Raw genomic sequence first — 15,082 nt, 5'->3', positions numbered from 1 at the left:
TGATTTACAGCTATAGACGTCTTAAGATGTTTTGCATCCCTGCCATCCAACTCTTTCTCTTGCTGTAATTTGCACAACAGCACCCTCTTGTGTTTTTTTTTTTTTTTTTTTTTTACAGATTTAACTTAAATCTTGTGTGTTTTTCCAGATTTAATAAATAATTAAGCCTTTTCCCCCTCATTTATAAATATTTAAAATATTAAAAGAAATACTTAAATGCTAAATCTCCATTTAAAAAAATATATATTTAACTTTTCACTAAGTATTTAGCTAAATTCTAAATATGGGCTTTGAAAACTAAACATTTATCTTTTAAATAGTTATTTCACTTAAATCTTAAACTTCTGAGTTACAGACATCCCTTGTATTTCAGTTCAAACAGCTCAACAGTCTTTTGAGCTGCATGATAACCTTCTCCTCATCTAGTTTGTGGCCTGGTGGGTCCTCTGCATACTTTCATGGGTATGTTACTTGAAACTACCTTGTAGAGGTAAAGGTAGAGGACCCCCCAATGCAATTTCAGACACAAAATTGTGGCATAGAGGATACCAGTTTGGTTGTGCAATCACAGTTCCACAAATAGTTCCACAGCATAACACTGTAGTACTGTAAAAGGGGACCTGTTCTACTATCAATAGGACCTAAAATTATTCTGCGGACCTTCTTTTAGACATCATCAAGCAAGCCTTGGCATGCTAATATCTCTCAATAATAGAACAAACTGAATCAATAGGGACACTATTGTCTATTATCTATTATCAGTTCCAAAAAATAGTTCCCCAGCATGAAACTATTGTAGCACTATTGTGCCTAGTGCTAGTATTACTTTTACAAATTCTGTTCAGTTTAACAAATTGTAGAAAATGTGTATGCATTATGATTACCATGTGTTACAATATTTTCAATTAACACAAGTTGCTGAAAGAATAAGTCTTTTTCTGTTTTGGATATCTTTGTACATTCTTACACTGTTTTACCCAGCTCCATCTGGGTCTTCACATATGTAGAATATGTAAAAGCTTCGGATGTTCCATTTACATTTGGATTTTTGTTTAATTAATTTTGTGGTTTCAAAGATTTTAATTTCATCTTCCTTAGAACCCAGGAGATTTTCCAAGCAACCAGTAAGGCAGACGCACATTTTCGACATTAACAATCTGTCTTTAGGGAACTATTTCCTTATAAATTATTTTTATGTTATTAGTGAAGTTGTTTGTTTGCCTCATTTTTTTCAGGATTAAACAAATATGAAGAGATTTTTTTTCATTATTAATACTGTGTACTGCTGTTCAATACTGTCCAGGAATATTCAATGTCATTTTAAGATTCTCAATAGTCAGTTTATCGATCAATTCAGTCCTTAGATTATAAATCAAAAATGGTTGTTCTGCAGCTGCCATGATCACTATTTACCAGTAGTGTAGTCTTATGGTTTAGCAGTTTCAGAAAGTATTTACATTCCCACCAGAGGGCAGCATGAAGCTACTATTACAACATCTGCATTAACATTTTCCTTATTTCCATATTTCCTCTCATTTTTTGTGGTACTGCTTCCTTGCAGTGGACATTTAGTTAGTGAATACAAATTATTTTTTTTAAATCATCATTGAAATCAGAAGTAAAGATAGGTTGGAAATAAGAGTTTAAAATGACTGGTTTAAAAGCTGAAATAACAGACAAGTGAATAAATAAATTTTGCCCATGTTAAAACTGAAACGTTAAACAAACAGTCTATTTAAAAACATAAGCCTTGTTCAACATTGTTTTGGAAGACATTGAGAGTATTGTCCCCTGGCTTCTGCAACAAGCAACAAGTCTTCTAATAGCTGAGCGTTGCCTTATTGTGTCATATTTCTGTTTTTTTGATCATGATGATTTGCAACACAGTTAGGCAGTGCAATCCAGTTCGTAAAGACATCCCATGAAGTGGAATCCCCCTCTAAACTCTGAGAAGCTTGGAATGGGAAACAAGCCTACTGTTGAAACCTAGAAACAGTATCAACCGGCCAGTCTTGTCGGTAGGAGAACATGGTTCTGTTCCAGTACCCATTCAAGGCAACGGTGATGATGTTTTTTACAATGTTGCAGTTGGGCGGTTTCCTGTGCTCAGCTGACAGATGAACCTATTTGCCAGAGTTTAACTGGTTGACAACTTTAAGCCATTTTGCTTCCTTTTCAGCTCCTGCCATAGGGACAGTTCGTTAGTCTGTCTTTATCGAAGTACTAAAGAAAAATCTGCTTGAAATGAAGGGAAAGGTGGGAATCCTCTTACTGATTGCAGCATACCTGAGTTGTAAGTCTTTTCCTATTCTAATCTGCTTCCTAAGGCAACAGGTACTGGCAAGTTATATTGATTGCTCTCATTGTTGCAAGTCATGTTTTCAAATTGTGTATTGCATGTCCTACTATTCGTGAGGCAGCCCTGGTCCTGGAGAACCCCAGGTCAGAAGAAATCATGTATCACCTTTCCAGCCACCATTTATAAAGGCTTGGAAACCTTCAATTCTTATCAGTTATGCAGGAAGTGTTTTGCTATATACAGTCAATTGGAGAACAACTCCAACTGGAACAACGTAACTGAACAAGTGATTTACTTCAGTTATTAATATATTGTTCCCAGTCTTTGGAACTTGGTGATTTAGGTAGATCCGTAACACTTTATTGGAATTGTCAAAAAAAGACCATGACCCTTGAGTGAAGAACTGCTTTAAATCGCATGCTAGGCTTGTAACTGTGTAACTCCTGACCAGTACAGTATTTGGTGCAAATGATACAAAATGATTAACTGTTAATGTGAAGCCATCAAACATAGCAATGATATCAATTTAAATGATTTCACTAAAGTAAAAACAGAAGCCAAGACTGTTAATTATATGAATTGTCAGTACAGATATGTTGACCGTAGTTTCTGAAAACGACGACTGCGGTACAGTTGACTGTGCTGTCAGTGTATGCTTTTATTTTAGTGGTGTTGCCTAAAAACTGATTCTGGGGAGAACTTTGGGGTAAAACTACACTTTCTGGATTTCTTTTTATAAAAAAAAGAATAAATACCAGGCTTACAAAGGTACTACATGGCTTTGCATCTTCCATTCTTTTCAAAGAACCCACATACCTGCTAGTTATGACCCACCTGGCAAGTGACATCATTAAGGAAGTATTAGAAATTATCTGGTCACTTTACATGTTCAGGCATTCTATTCTATTTTTGATTCTTTATTTGCATCCCCATTAGTTCATTCTTCCTATGGTCCAGACATAAAACACAATACAATACAATCACAACATCAGTACATCAACATGTGTATATGTGTATGGCAGAGTGCCAAAAAACAGAAAAGAAAAACAAAACAACAATTTACAAAATACCAAATAAGGAATTTAATGTAATTATATTTGCGTTAGAAGAGCCTACTAAGTTGTTTCTTAAAAATGTACACTCACCTAAAGGATTATTAGGAACACCTGTTCAATTTCTCATTAATGCAATTATCTAATCAACCAATCACATGGCAGTTGCTTCAATGCATTTAGGGGTGTGGTCCTGGTCAAGACAATCTCCTGAACTCCAAACTGAATGTCTGAATGGGAAAGAAAGGTGATTTAAGCAATTTTGAGCGTGGCATGGTTGTTGGTGCCAGACGGGCCGGTCCGGTCTGAGTATTTCACAATCTGCTCAGTTACTGGGATTTTCACGCACAACCATTTCTAGGGTTTACAAAGAATGGTGTGAAAAAGGAAAAACATCCAGTATGCGGCAGTCCTGTGGGCGACTTTGACTGAAATAACCACTCGTTACAACCGAGGTATGCAGCAAAGCATTTGTGAAGCCACAACACGTACAACCTTGAGGCAGATGGGCTACAACAGCAGAAGACCCCACCGGGTACCACTCATCTCCACTACAAATAGGAAAAAGAGGCTACAATTTGCACAAGCTCACCAAAATTGGACAGTTGAAGACTGGAAAAATGTTGCCTGGTCTGATGAGTCTCGATTTCTGTTGAGACATTCAGATGGTATAGTCAGAATTTGGCGTAAACAGAATGAGAACATGGATCCATCATGCCTTGTTACCACTGTGCAGGCTGGTGGTGGTGGTGTAATGGTGTGGGGGATGTTTTCTTGGCACACTTTAGGCCCCTTAGTGCCAATTGGGCATAGTTTAAATGCCACGGCCTACCTGAGCATTGTTTCTGACCATGTCCATCCCTTTATGACCACCATGTACCCATCCTCTGATGGCTACTTCCAGCAGGATAATGCACCATGTCACAAAGGTCGAATCATTTCAAATTGGTTTCTTGAACATGACAATGAGTTCACTGTACTAAACTGGCCCCCACAGTCACCAGATCTCAACCCAATAGAGCATCTTTGGGATGTGGTGGAACGGGAGCTTCGTGCCCTGGATGTGCATCCCACAAATCTCCATCAACTGCAAGATGCTATCCTATCAATATGGGCCAACATTTCTAAAGGATGCTTTCAGCACCTTGTTGAATCAATGCCATGTAGAATTAAGGCAGTTCTCAAGGCGAAAGGGGGTCAAACACAGTATTAGTATGGTGTTCCTAATAATCCTTTAGGTGAGTGTATTTACTGCCTGCCTGAGATACATAACCAGGTAGTTTGTGCCAATGTATTTTAGCTCTGTACAATTGAACACCTGTGGGAGATTTTGGACTGACGTGTTAGACAGCGCTCTCCACCACCATCATCAAAACACCAAATGAGGGAATATCTTTTGGAAGAAAGGTTTTCATCCCTGCAGTAGAGTTCAGAGACTCATAGAATCTGTGCCAAGAGCATTGAAGCTGTTCTGGTAGCTCCTGGTGCCCAACACCTTACTGGGACACTTTATGTTGTTTTTTCCTTTATGTGATGAAAAGTATAGAGTAGAATCATCTGCAAACACAGCCATATTTTACACGGGTAGTGGGAGATCTGGTTGTCTAGACCGGGGGTGAGACAAATGCGAAGGATATACTTCAGAGTGGAAACCTGGGTGGTGTGCTGTAAAATTTGGCATATGTGTGTAGAGCTGAACCCTATTCTTTACATTATTCTTCTGAATCATGATTTGTATATATCCTACAGGTACGCAGATGGTCGCTGTACTGCTGACTCCTTCCCCTAGGGTGTCTGTCCGGGAAGGGCAGACAGTCACGCTGGACTGTGAACTGGAGCGAGAAGACAAGCAGACTTTAAGCTGGTACAAGCAGTTCCCGGCTGAGGGTCCACAGTTTATTCTCAATTTTCACCCCTGGAACAGCTCTGTAGCCTCCTACGGCGCTGGCTTCTTCTCCAGCAAATTCATTGTCACGCAGAAGGACTCCCTCCATCAGCAGTTAGTGATCAGGAATGTGTCCATGAGCGACACAGCACTGTATTACTGTGCGCTCGGCATCAACCAGAGCAGCCATGGAAACATATAAGAAGTTGTCTGAGTTGGGTTTGGGTTGAAGTTAAAAATGGTTTATAATTGATGGAAATGTTGTTTTGTTTCTTCGTCTTTTTGTATACATGTCACTGAAACACCCTTAATATAAAAAGGTGGCAAAACACCAAGCATAAAACCAAACAGGCTCTAACACCCATAACCCTGAAGTCCTGATGAAAACTAACATTTTTTTTTTAATTGTTTGTTGTTGTTGGTGGTGGTTTTTTGTTCAACTTTGCTGCTTCCATATAAAGCAATGTGGGCAGTCAGCAAAATACTTCTATACAAGCATCTATTTTTTGTTTCTTCTAATGTTTAGATCAAATCATTTCTTGTTTCGTTGTTTTGCATACTCTTCTCGGAACAAGTGATATAATTTGAAATGTGTTATTTTGTGTGTGTGTGTGTGTGTGCTCTTCATGGAAATCAGACATTTTCACCTGGCTCTTCAACCTCAGAAGACAAGTCTCGAAGTATGTCCTTGCATTGAATGGATCCAACAATCAATACATTTGATTTGCGTGTGAACGCATTGAATCCAAATGTAATACATCTGTGTTGTGTAAAAGGATTTGTTTTGTGCAGTGTTCGAAACTTTGATATATCCATGAAAAAATAGTTGTCTTTCTTGGTGTAAGTGAATAAAGGGCTTAATTCAAAGCATGCTCCTTTCTAACTTCGTATGTGTTAAAATACAATTCTTTTTTTATGTTTTCAGTGTAAAAAGTAACTGCTCAAATGTGTGCATGTGTTGTTGAATTGTTATTTCAGACTGGACCGCAGCTGGCATGGAGGTTAAGAATTGCCAACTGTTCTTTCCTGTTTTTTTCTGAGCCTGTTAGCAACTGAATAACTGAATTAACTGCTGATTTTCACAGAAGGCTGAGAAAGCCAAGGGAAAATGAAGGCTTCATGCTTTGCTGATTCCATACAACCCTTTCACAGGTTTCCTCTTTTTTTTGGGGGGTAACGTCTGTAGTCTATTTTCAACAATGTACAGTTAATAAAATTCCAAATGTAATACCAAGGTACAATCATAGAAGTAATGAAAAAAGACATAGGGCTATTTTGAATGCAGTTATCTTTCTCTTTTGTAAAATATTAATAGCAAAAGACCATTCAGAACCACGGTTTGTGAATCCAATTTAGTTCAAATCGAGTAATCCCAACCTTTTAAAATTAAATGTATTCCTACTTCATGCAGATTTGTGTTGTGCATTAGTGTTGTTTTGTATTTGTTTTGTTTTTTCCATTTGGTATCTTTTGTAATGTGAATTCAATTTGTTGGAGCACTTGTTGCCTAAGAATAAACAAAATTTGATAGTAATGTTTCTTCCTCCACTCTAATTGTTTTCCAGAACATAATTATCCAGTCTTAAGACTACACATTAGTCATGGCTACTTAAAATAACTGCTTTAATTAACATAATTAAATTAGTTGTATACCTCTAGTTGAGAGAACAGAAATGGTTGTGTGTGTCTGACATCTGCAACACATCTGAAAATATGAATTTGAAATAGAACACGTTCTCAGGAATGTATCAATCTGTGATGTCTTAAAGTTACATGAATAAAACAATTCAGGGGCTATACGACTCCATTGTACAGCTTGATAATTCCTTGGCTTTCAGTCTTTGTGAGGACCCTTGCAGGTCCAGTTGACAGAAAACAAACATTGGTTTGATGAGACCTGAAAGAAAAGTTCCACTGTGATGTGGCTGGCTCTGAAGTGGGTTTATATTTTTAAAAGTCTGCTTTTATAAGTGTTCTCAGAAGTATAAGTTGACAAGCACAGGGTGTTTTGAACTAAATTCCTGATGGGCCGCTCTGGTTATTATTTCACCTTAATTGCTCTAATTATCTGATTTAATTAGATAGATTTATCACTTCTTACCAGGCCTCTTTTTGTACTATGCCCTTCATTGAGTGCCTCTTCCATACATTCATGTCTAAAACAAAGAAACTTCCAAATGAGTGAGACTAGGTGATATTAGTTTGTAACTGGGGGTGGGGTGGGGGGAATTCAAAAGCAAAGCTTCACGAGATTTTAATCAGAATAGTCACACTGCTTGACCATTAAAATGCGCATAGAAATAGAAAATTGTAGTGTTGGGGTAAAATTGCCTCCTATGTATTGTATATACCCACTGTATAATACTCTGCATATTACACCAACATATACAGACAGGTAACAAATGAAAGGAAAAACATAAAGTGTCCCAGTAAGGTGTTGGGCACCACGAGCTGCCAGAACAGCTTCAATGCACCTTGGCATAGATTCTACAAGTCTCTGGAACTCTACTGGAGGGATGAACACCATTCTTCCAAAAGACATTCCCTCATTTGGGGTTTTGATGATGGTGGTGGAGAGCACTGTCTAACACGTCAGTCCAAAATCTCCCACAGGTGTTCAATTGGGCTGAGATCTGGTGACTGCGAAGGCCATAGCATATGATTCACACCATTCTCATACTCATCAAACCATTCAGTGACCCCTCGTGCCCTGTGGATGGGGGCATTGTCATCCTGGAAAAGACCACTGCCATCAGGATAGAGATGTTTCACCATCACTCAGAATAACTAATGATTTGCAGTGACCCTTCTCTCTAAGGGGACAAGTGGACACAAAGCATGCCAGGAAAATGCCCCCCACAGCATAACAGAGCCTCCAGATCCCCTCACTGTAGGGGGTCAAGCAGTCTGTCCTGTACAGTTCTCTTGGTGTCACCACACATGCACTCACTCACTTGTCAAGGACACTAGCCAGTTGAGCGTCTGTGTGACTGAAGCTCCTGCCATTCGAGCCCCAGTAATGACCCCCTCTTTCAAAGTCACTTAGATCAGCATCAATTCTTCTAGGTACACTTGCACACAGTGCAGGCTGGCCCAAACATCTTGGAGAACTAACCACAGTTCTTCTGTGGATTTAGGCAGCTTCAGTTGCTTCTCTCTCTGATGTTGAGGTCAGGGCTCTGTGGGGGCCATACCATCACTTCCAGGACTCATTGTTCTTGTTTAAGCTGAAGATAGTGTTTAATGACTGTCGCTGTATGTTTGGGGTCATTGTCATGCTGCAGAATAAATTTGGGGCCAATCAGATGCCTCCCTAATGGTATTGCATGATGGATAAGTATCTGCCTGTACTTCTCAGCATTGAGGAGACCATTCATTCTGACCAAATCCCCAACTCCATTTGCAGAAATGCAGCCCCAAACTTGCAAGGAACCTCCACCATGCTTCACTGTTACATGCAGACACTCATTCGGGCACCGCTCTCCAGCCCTTCGGTGAACAAACTGCCTTCTGCTACAGCCAAATATTTCAAATTTTGACTCATCAGTCCAGAGCACCTGCTGCCATTTTCCTGCAGTTCCTGTGTTTTCGTGCATAGTTGAGTCGCTTGGCTTTGTTGCCACGTCGGAGGTATGGCTTTTTGGCTGCAAGTCTTCCATGAAGGCCACGTCTGACCAGACTTCTCCGGACAGTAGATGTGTGTACCATGGTCCCACTGTTTTCTGCCAATTCTGAGCTGATGGCACTGCTGGACATCTTCCGATTGTGAAGGGAAGTAAGCATGATGTGTCTTTCATCTGCTGCAGTAAGTTTCCTTGGCCGATGATCCTCGACGTTGCCCATTTCTTTGTGCTTCTTCAGAAGAGCTTGGACAGCACACCTGGAAACCCCTGTCTGCCTTGAAATGTCTGCCTGGAAGAGACCTTGCTGATGCAGTATTACTACCTTGTGTCTTGTTGCTGTGCTCAGTCTTGCCATGGTGTATGACTTTTGACAGTAAACTGTCTTCAGCAACCTCACCTTGTTAGCTGAGTTTGGCTGTTCCTCACCCAGATTTATTCCTCCTACACAGCTGTTTCTGTTTCAGTTAATGATTGTGTTTCAACCTACATATTGAATTGATGATCATTAGCACCTGTTTGGTATAATTGTTTAATCATACACCTGACTATATGCCTACAAAATCCCTGACTTTGTGCAAGTGTACCTAGAATATTTGGTGGTCACACCAAATATGGATTTGAATTTTCTTCTGTTCACTCACTTTGCATTTAGTTAATTGATAAACACTATCTATTCTTAAGCATTCTTATTTTACAGCATTTTTTCACACCTGCCTAAAACTTTTGCACAGTACTATATATATTAAATTGCATACTTTTGTTTTACTTCTTAATTTAATTTCTCTACCTCAGTCTGTTTATTGTAAATGGTCAACAATGGGTTTCTGCTCGATCCAGAACTTATTTCGTTTTATAATAAAAAACCCTTTCAGCTGAATTCCAACTAATAAATGCTGTATTTGGTCCCAGTTCAGTTTTTTTTTCATCCCTCTTTACTATTCTATCTTAGAAAGCATGGTGTGTGAGAACAGGACTGAATATGAAACCAAAATTTACATGGTCATGCTCAATTGATCGCAACTGTCTGTGAATGTGTGTGTCGTAGATCTCTTCTACAGGACCATCTTTAAAGAAGAGCAGAAGTGTTGAAGAATGAGGACTGTGCTGGGAGTGTGCTGCTGTCTAGCAGTCTTGATGAGGTGTAAGTCTTAACATTTTACTACACTTTCAATCAATGAAATGCTCAATCAGATTTTTTACAATAGGATGTGGGATATATTGCACTTTTTCTGAAGGTATCCTGATAAAGATTCCATATACATCATAACTCTCTGCCTGCTGTTGTAACAACTCTTTATGGGAGTGGATATGTCTACTTTTTTATGCTTTATAAAAAAAATGAAAATAAATTATATGGAGCATCTCAAAACAAGTGGGTATGGTATTCAGGAGGTGCTCTTCACATGTAGGGTATTATGACCTGTGCTTCCCAGCCAAAAGATTTGACAATAATCCCTCTATCTCCATAGTTACAACTATTTAAAATACTATAGTCTTGTAATGATAGAAGGGGGGAATGCTGAAAAACCTGAGGTAGATCTGAACTCTTTCAACAGAAATAGAATATTAACAAGTCTCATAAAAAAGCATTATATAGATGTTAATACACAAACTGGTATCCTATAATGTTCATATGAATCAATACTCCTGGTATTACATTTTTTCCCAAAATAAAATCTAGCTGTAAAAACATTCCATGATCAGACTTAAATATATTATACTTGTGGGGACATTCATTTATGACCGGATTGATTCTGTGTTAAATGGTACTTAAAAGTCTTGCTGGATGCTAAAATGGGCATCAAGACATTTAAGTGCTTAGTCTTTCAATATTGGATCCAAAGCACTTTTTTCTCCATACGGGAATGACTGATTGCTTGTTCTGTGTGAATCTGACAGGTTTATACCCATGCTAATACTGTATTTTTTCCTATCTTTTTCTTGCAGAAGTGCCCTGGGAGTGTTACTCTGGTGAGCTAAACTCTGAATGATTAATTGATTGCTGTTATTAGGAGTTTGCATTTCTTTGAGTAAGTCATATTTCATATATATTTACACATACATACAGTGCCTATAGAAACTCTACACCCCCTTGAACTTTTTTCACATTTTGCTGTGACTAAGTGTTTCATGCATTTAAATTAGGATTTATTTCCAGTTATCTACACATCATACTCCACACTGTTATGTGGAAATGTGTTTTATTTGTGAAAAAAAAAAAAAATTAAAAAAAAAAATCCAAAGTTAATACTTGTTGGAAGCACCTTTGGTAGCAATTACAGCTGTGATTTTGTTGGGATAGTTGTCTACCAACTTTGCACAGCTAGATTTGGCAATATTTGACCATTCTTCTTTACAAAAGTGTTCAAGCTCTGTCAGGTTCCTTGTTAGCATTGATGGACAGCAATCTTCCAGTCATGCCACATTTTTTAATTGGATTTAGCTTGGAGCTCTGGCTGTGTCACTCATGAACACTTTCTTATTCCTTATTACTGAAAGGTGAAATTTCATCCTAGTTTTAGCTTTCTTGCAGAGGGCAGCAGGTTTTCCTCAAGGACTTTTTTTACTTTGCTCCATTCATTTTTCCTTTCCTGCAAATACCAGAGAGTTCTTGCTGACGAGAAACACCCCCATAACATGATACTGCTACCACCATGCTTCACAGTAGGGATGTGGTTCTTTAGGAACAGGAACTAATCAGGAATTTATCCTGAAATCATGTGAATCACTATAACACAGGTGGAGGCCAATTAACTTGGTGTGTGATTTTAAAGGTGATTGCTTAACACCTCAGCTATTTTAGAATGACTTATTACAACGACTCATACAACCATGCTCTGTCTGTGTTTATTTTTAATTCATTTCCTACAACCTTCTAGAACATTTTTCACTTGGGGAAAAAAAACGAATACATTTTAATGTATTTTAATTCCAGACAATAAAAGGCCACCATTTGGAAATGGGGTATAGATTTTCTATTGGCACTGTACACTCACCTAAAGGATTATTAGGAACACCTGTTCAATTTCTCATTAATGCAATTATCTAACAAACCAATCACATGGCAGTTGCTTCAATGCTTTAGGGGTGTGGTCCTGGTCAAGACAATCTCCTGAACTCCAAACTGAATGTCTGAATGGGAAAGAAAGGTGATTTATGCAATTTTGAGCGTGGCATGGTTGTTGGTGCCAGACGGGCCGGTCTGAGTATTTCACAATCTGCTCAGTTACTGGGATTTTCACGCACAACCATTTCTAGGGTTTACAAAGAATGGTGTGAAAAGGGAAAAACATCCAGTATGCGGCAGTCCTGTGGGCGAAAATGCCTTGTTGATGCTAGAGGTCAGAGGAGAATGGGCCGACTGATTCAAGCTGATAGAAGAGCAACTTTGACTGAAATAACCACTCGTTACAACCGAGGTATGCAGCAAAGCATTTGTGAAGCCACAACACATACAACCTTGAGGCGGATGGGCTACAACAGCAGAAGACCCCACCGGGTACCACTCATCTCCACTACAAATAGGAAAAAGAGGCTACAATTTGCACAAGCTCACCAAAATTGGACAGTTGAAGACTGGAAAAATGTTGCCTGGTCTGATGAGTCTCGATTTCTGTTGAGACATTCAGATGGTAGTCAGAATTTGGCGTAAACAGAATGAGAACATGGATCCATCATGCCTTGTTACCACTGTGCAGGCTGGTGGTGGTGGTGTAATGGTGTGGGGGATGTTTTCTTGGCACACTTTAGGCCCCTTAGTGCCAATTGGGCATAGTTTAAATGCCACGGCCTACCTGAGCATTGTTTCTGACCATGTCCATCCCTTTATGACCACCATGTACCCATCCTCTGATGGCTACTTCCAGCAAGATAATGCACCATGTCACAAAGGTCGAATCATTTCAAATTGGTTTCTTGAACATGACAATGAGTTCACTGTACTAAACTGGCCCCCACAGTCACCAGATCTCAACCCAATAGAGCATCTTTGGGATGTGATGGAACGGGAGCTTCGTGCCCTGGATGTGCATCCCACAAATCTCCATCAACTGCAAGATGCTATCCTATCAATATGGGCCAACATTTCTAAAGAATGCTTTCAGCACCTTGTTGAATCAATGCCACGTAGAATTAAGGCAGTTCTGAAGGCGAAAGGGGGTCAAACACAGTATTAGTATGGTGTTCCTAATAATCCTTTAGGTGAATGTATATCAATCATTGCAAACTCAGGTTTGCAAATGGTGACTAAACACCGCTATAGATATATACAAACAAAGTAGTGCAAAGAGACCATTGGACAATTACACGATAATGGGCAGCATTCGTTTTAATGTGGGAGAGCTCAGTTGATCCTGTATGATGAGGCTGTTGTTTTGCCCGGCTCAATACATTTCAGAAAACTGTGTCCTCTTAGGTTTCTGAATGGGCAGAAACCAACTGCGGGGAACATTATCTTCGGTGAAGGTATCCAGCTCATTGTGGAGGGTGAGATAACACGACGTGCTTTTCTTCTAGATACCTAACCTCAATCTCTCTCACCCCCGATTGGATACATCTACAGCAAACTCTGACTGGTGTAATTCCTGGGCTGTGGGGCATTCTGGGTTTTCAGTATGAAACAACAAAATATTAGATTTGATAACATGCCCTTTGAAGGAAAACTGTATCTCTCCCCAGAGGAGGATTCCGTAATTGGCAAATTAGGTTAAAAAAAAATCCAAACAAATCAGTGATTATTTCAATAACAAACACCACATGACACAATGTCTTCCACTCCTCCATCCAGGGCCTTACCCCTCCAACCCATCAGTGGTCATCTTCCCTCCTTCCCCGGATGAGCTGCGTACATCAGGCACCGCCTCCCTGGTGTGCCTGGTCCGTGGCCTGTCCCTTAGCCTGGTGGACATCAGCTGGGGGGTTAATGGGAAGGCTGTGAACAGGGGGGTTAGCATCAGCCCGCCATCCAGAGACCAAGATGGCACCTTCAGCCAAGTCAGCCTGCTCAGCATCCCAATCACCAGCTGGAACAAGAATGACAACTACTCCTGTTCTGCCAAGCAAGGGAGCAGGATCTTCAAAGGCACCCTGCAAGCTTCCCGTTGTTGAAACCGACCTCCTGCAGTGTCAGACGGGAACCTCTCCTAACAAGAGGCAGCTTCACACTAAATTGAACCTGGCTGACTACATATTTTCTGAAGTGGTTACTCATTTAACAGATTCCCTGAGCTCACTGAAAAGTATCATCCATTTTATAATTACAAAAAAAATGGTCAAATGATATCATCTGACCTACCAACAATTCATTATGAAACTTACATCAGTCTATTAAAATTGAGCTAATCAATATTTTCATAACAAGGGCCAGTGGTGAGTCCCGCACAACTGATTTTTCCTTTCAGCCGTTGTGGTTATGGCGTCAATCAAAATCATCCACTGTTAAATGGAATCACTTGTTTGTAATTAGAAAGTAGTGTTTGTCATTATTCTTCACATCACTTGTACTTGAGTGTCTTGATCAGAAATATAAGGTTTTGTACTGAAAAAAGCAGGCAATCTGAGTGAAAAGTGCTTGGCCTGGAGGTTAAGATGATGAAAGCAATGGATAACAGTTTAGAGTCTGATTTTCAGTGTGTGCTCTACAAGTGAGGTTAAATGGTATTTGTTCTAAGAGAATCTGTCACTATAAGATTTTTACCTGTTCTTCTAATATTCAACACTATTTTATGGCTGGCATAAGAGCAGTGCTGCCCTACAACACTACCCAGCTACATTTGTGGTTTAAGAACTAGTGACAAAATCACTGTTGTAAAATTATACATCTGTAGGTCATACTGCTATTTTTGCATTCCATAGATAACCTCCTAACAACTTGGGTTACAGTGAGCTTGAAGTCAATCTCACCCCAATATTAAGGTGTCTTTTCTCATTTCTCTCTTCTGTACCCTTTGACTGCTTAAAGATTGGGGCAACCTGTGCGGCAGTATCGTTTTCACAGACTCTCGATAAAACCAGCACCTTGTAAAGCAGAATCAGCGTGCAAAACATTTTTTACAAATAAAGTTGCTTGTTTTAAACAGTATTGCCACGTCTCATCTTCTCTTCTTTACCATTTAAAAATGTATGTTTTGAGTGCTTTGCAAAAAACAGGTTGATTTAGGCTAGGGATGGCAAGCCATGTAATGTAGGTACAGTAAGCCATAACTCCAAATGCAAGGGATGGTAT

The 15,082-nt window shown here is 39.4% G+C and overlaps 1 protein-coding gene across 1 annotated transcript; it reads left to right on the top strand.

Annotated features, from left to right (window-relative positions):
• The first annotated feature begins 2,158 nt into the window (after positions 1-2,158).
• On the top strand, positions 2,159-14,938 carry LOC136718568 (immunoglobulin lambda-1 light chain). Its single transcript, XM_066696328.1, has 5 exons — positions 2,159-2,293; positions 5,101-5,434; positions 9,951-9,998; positions 13,274-13,344; positions 13,646-14,938. Exons 1-5 carry the CDS (start codon positions 2,245-2,247, stop codon positions 13,963-13,965), a joined length of 822 nt encoding a protein of 273 aa, XP_066552425.1. The 5' UTR covers positions 2,159-2,244; the 3' UTR covers positions 13,966-14,938.
• The last annotated feature ends 144 nt before the right edge of the window (positions 14,939-15,082 follow it).

Source organism: Amia ocellicauda, chromosome 22, assembly GCF_036373705.1.
Source record: "Amia ocellicauda isolate fAmiCal2 chromosome 22, fAmiCal2.hap1, whole genome shotgun sequence".
Lineage (NCBI taxonomy): Eukaryota > Metazoa > Chordata > Actinopteri > Amiiformes > Amiidae > Amia > Amia ocellicauda.
This window is presented reverse-complemented; position numbering and strand designations above follow the sequence as displayed.

Excerpts from the sequence above, each read along its gene's own strand:
- LOC136718568 (XM_066696328.1), top strand. The coding sequence starts at position 2,245 with ATGAAGGGAAAGGTGGGAATCCTCTTACTGATTGCAGCATACCTGAGT. Across the intron at positions 5,435-9,950 it reads CAGAGCAGCCATGGAAACAT|AATGAGGACTGTGCTGGGAG; the intron begins ATAAGAAGTTGT and ends GAAGTGTTGAAG. Across the intron at positions 13,345-13,645 it reads TATCCAGCTCATTGTGGAGG|GGCCTTACCCCTCCAACCCA; the intron begins GTGAGATAACAC and ends TCCTCCATCCAG.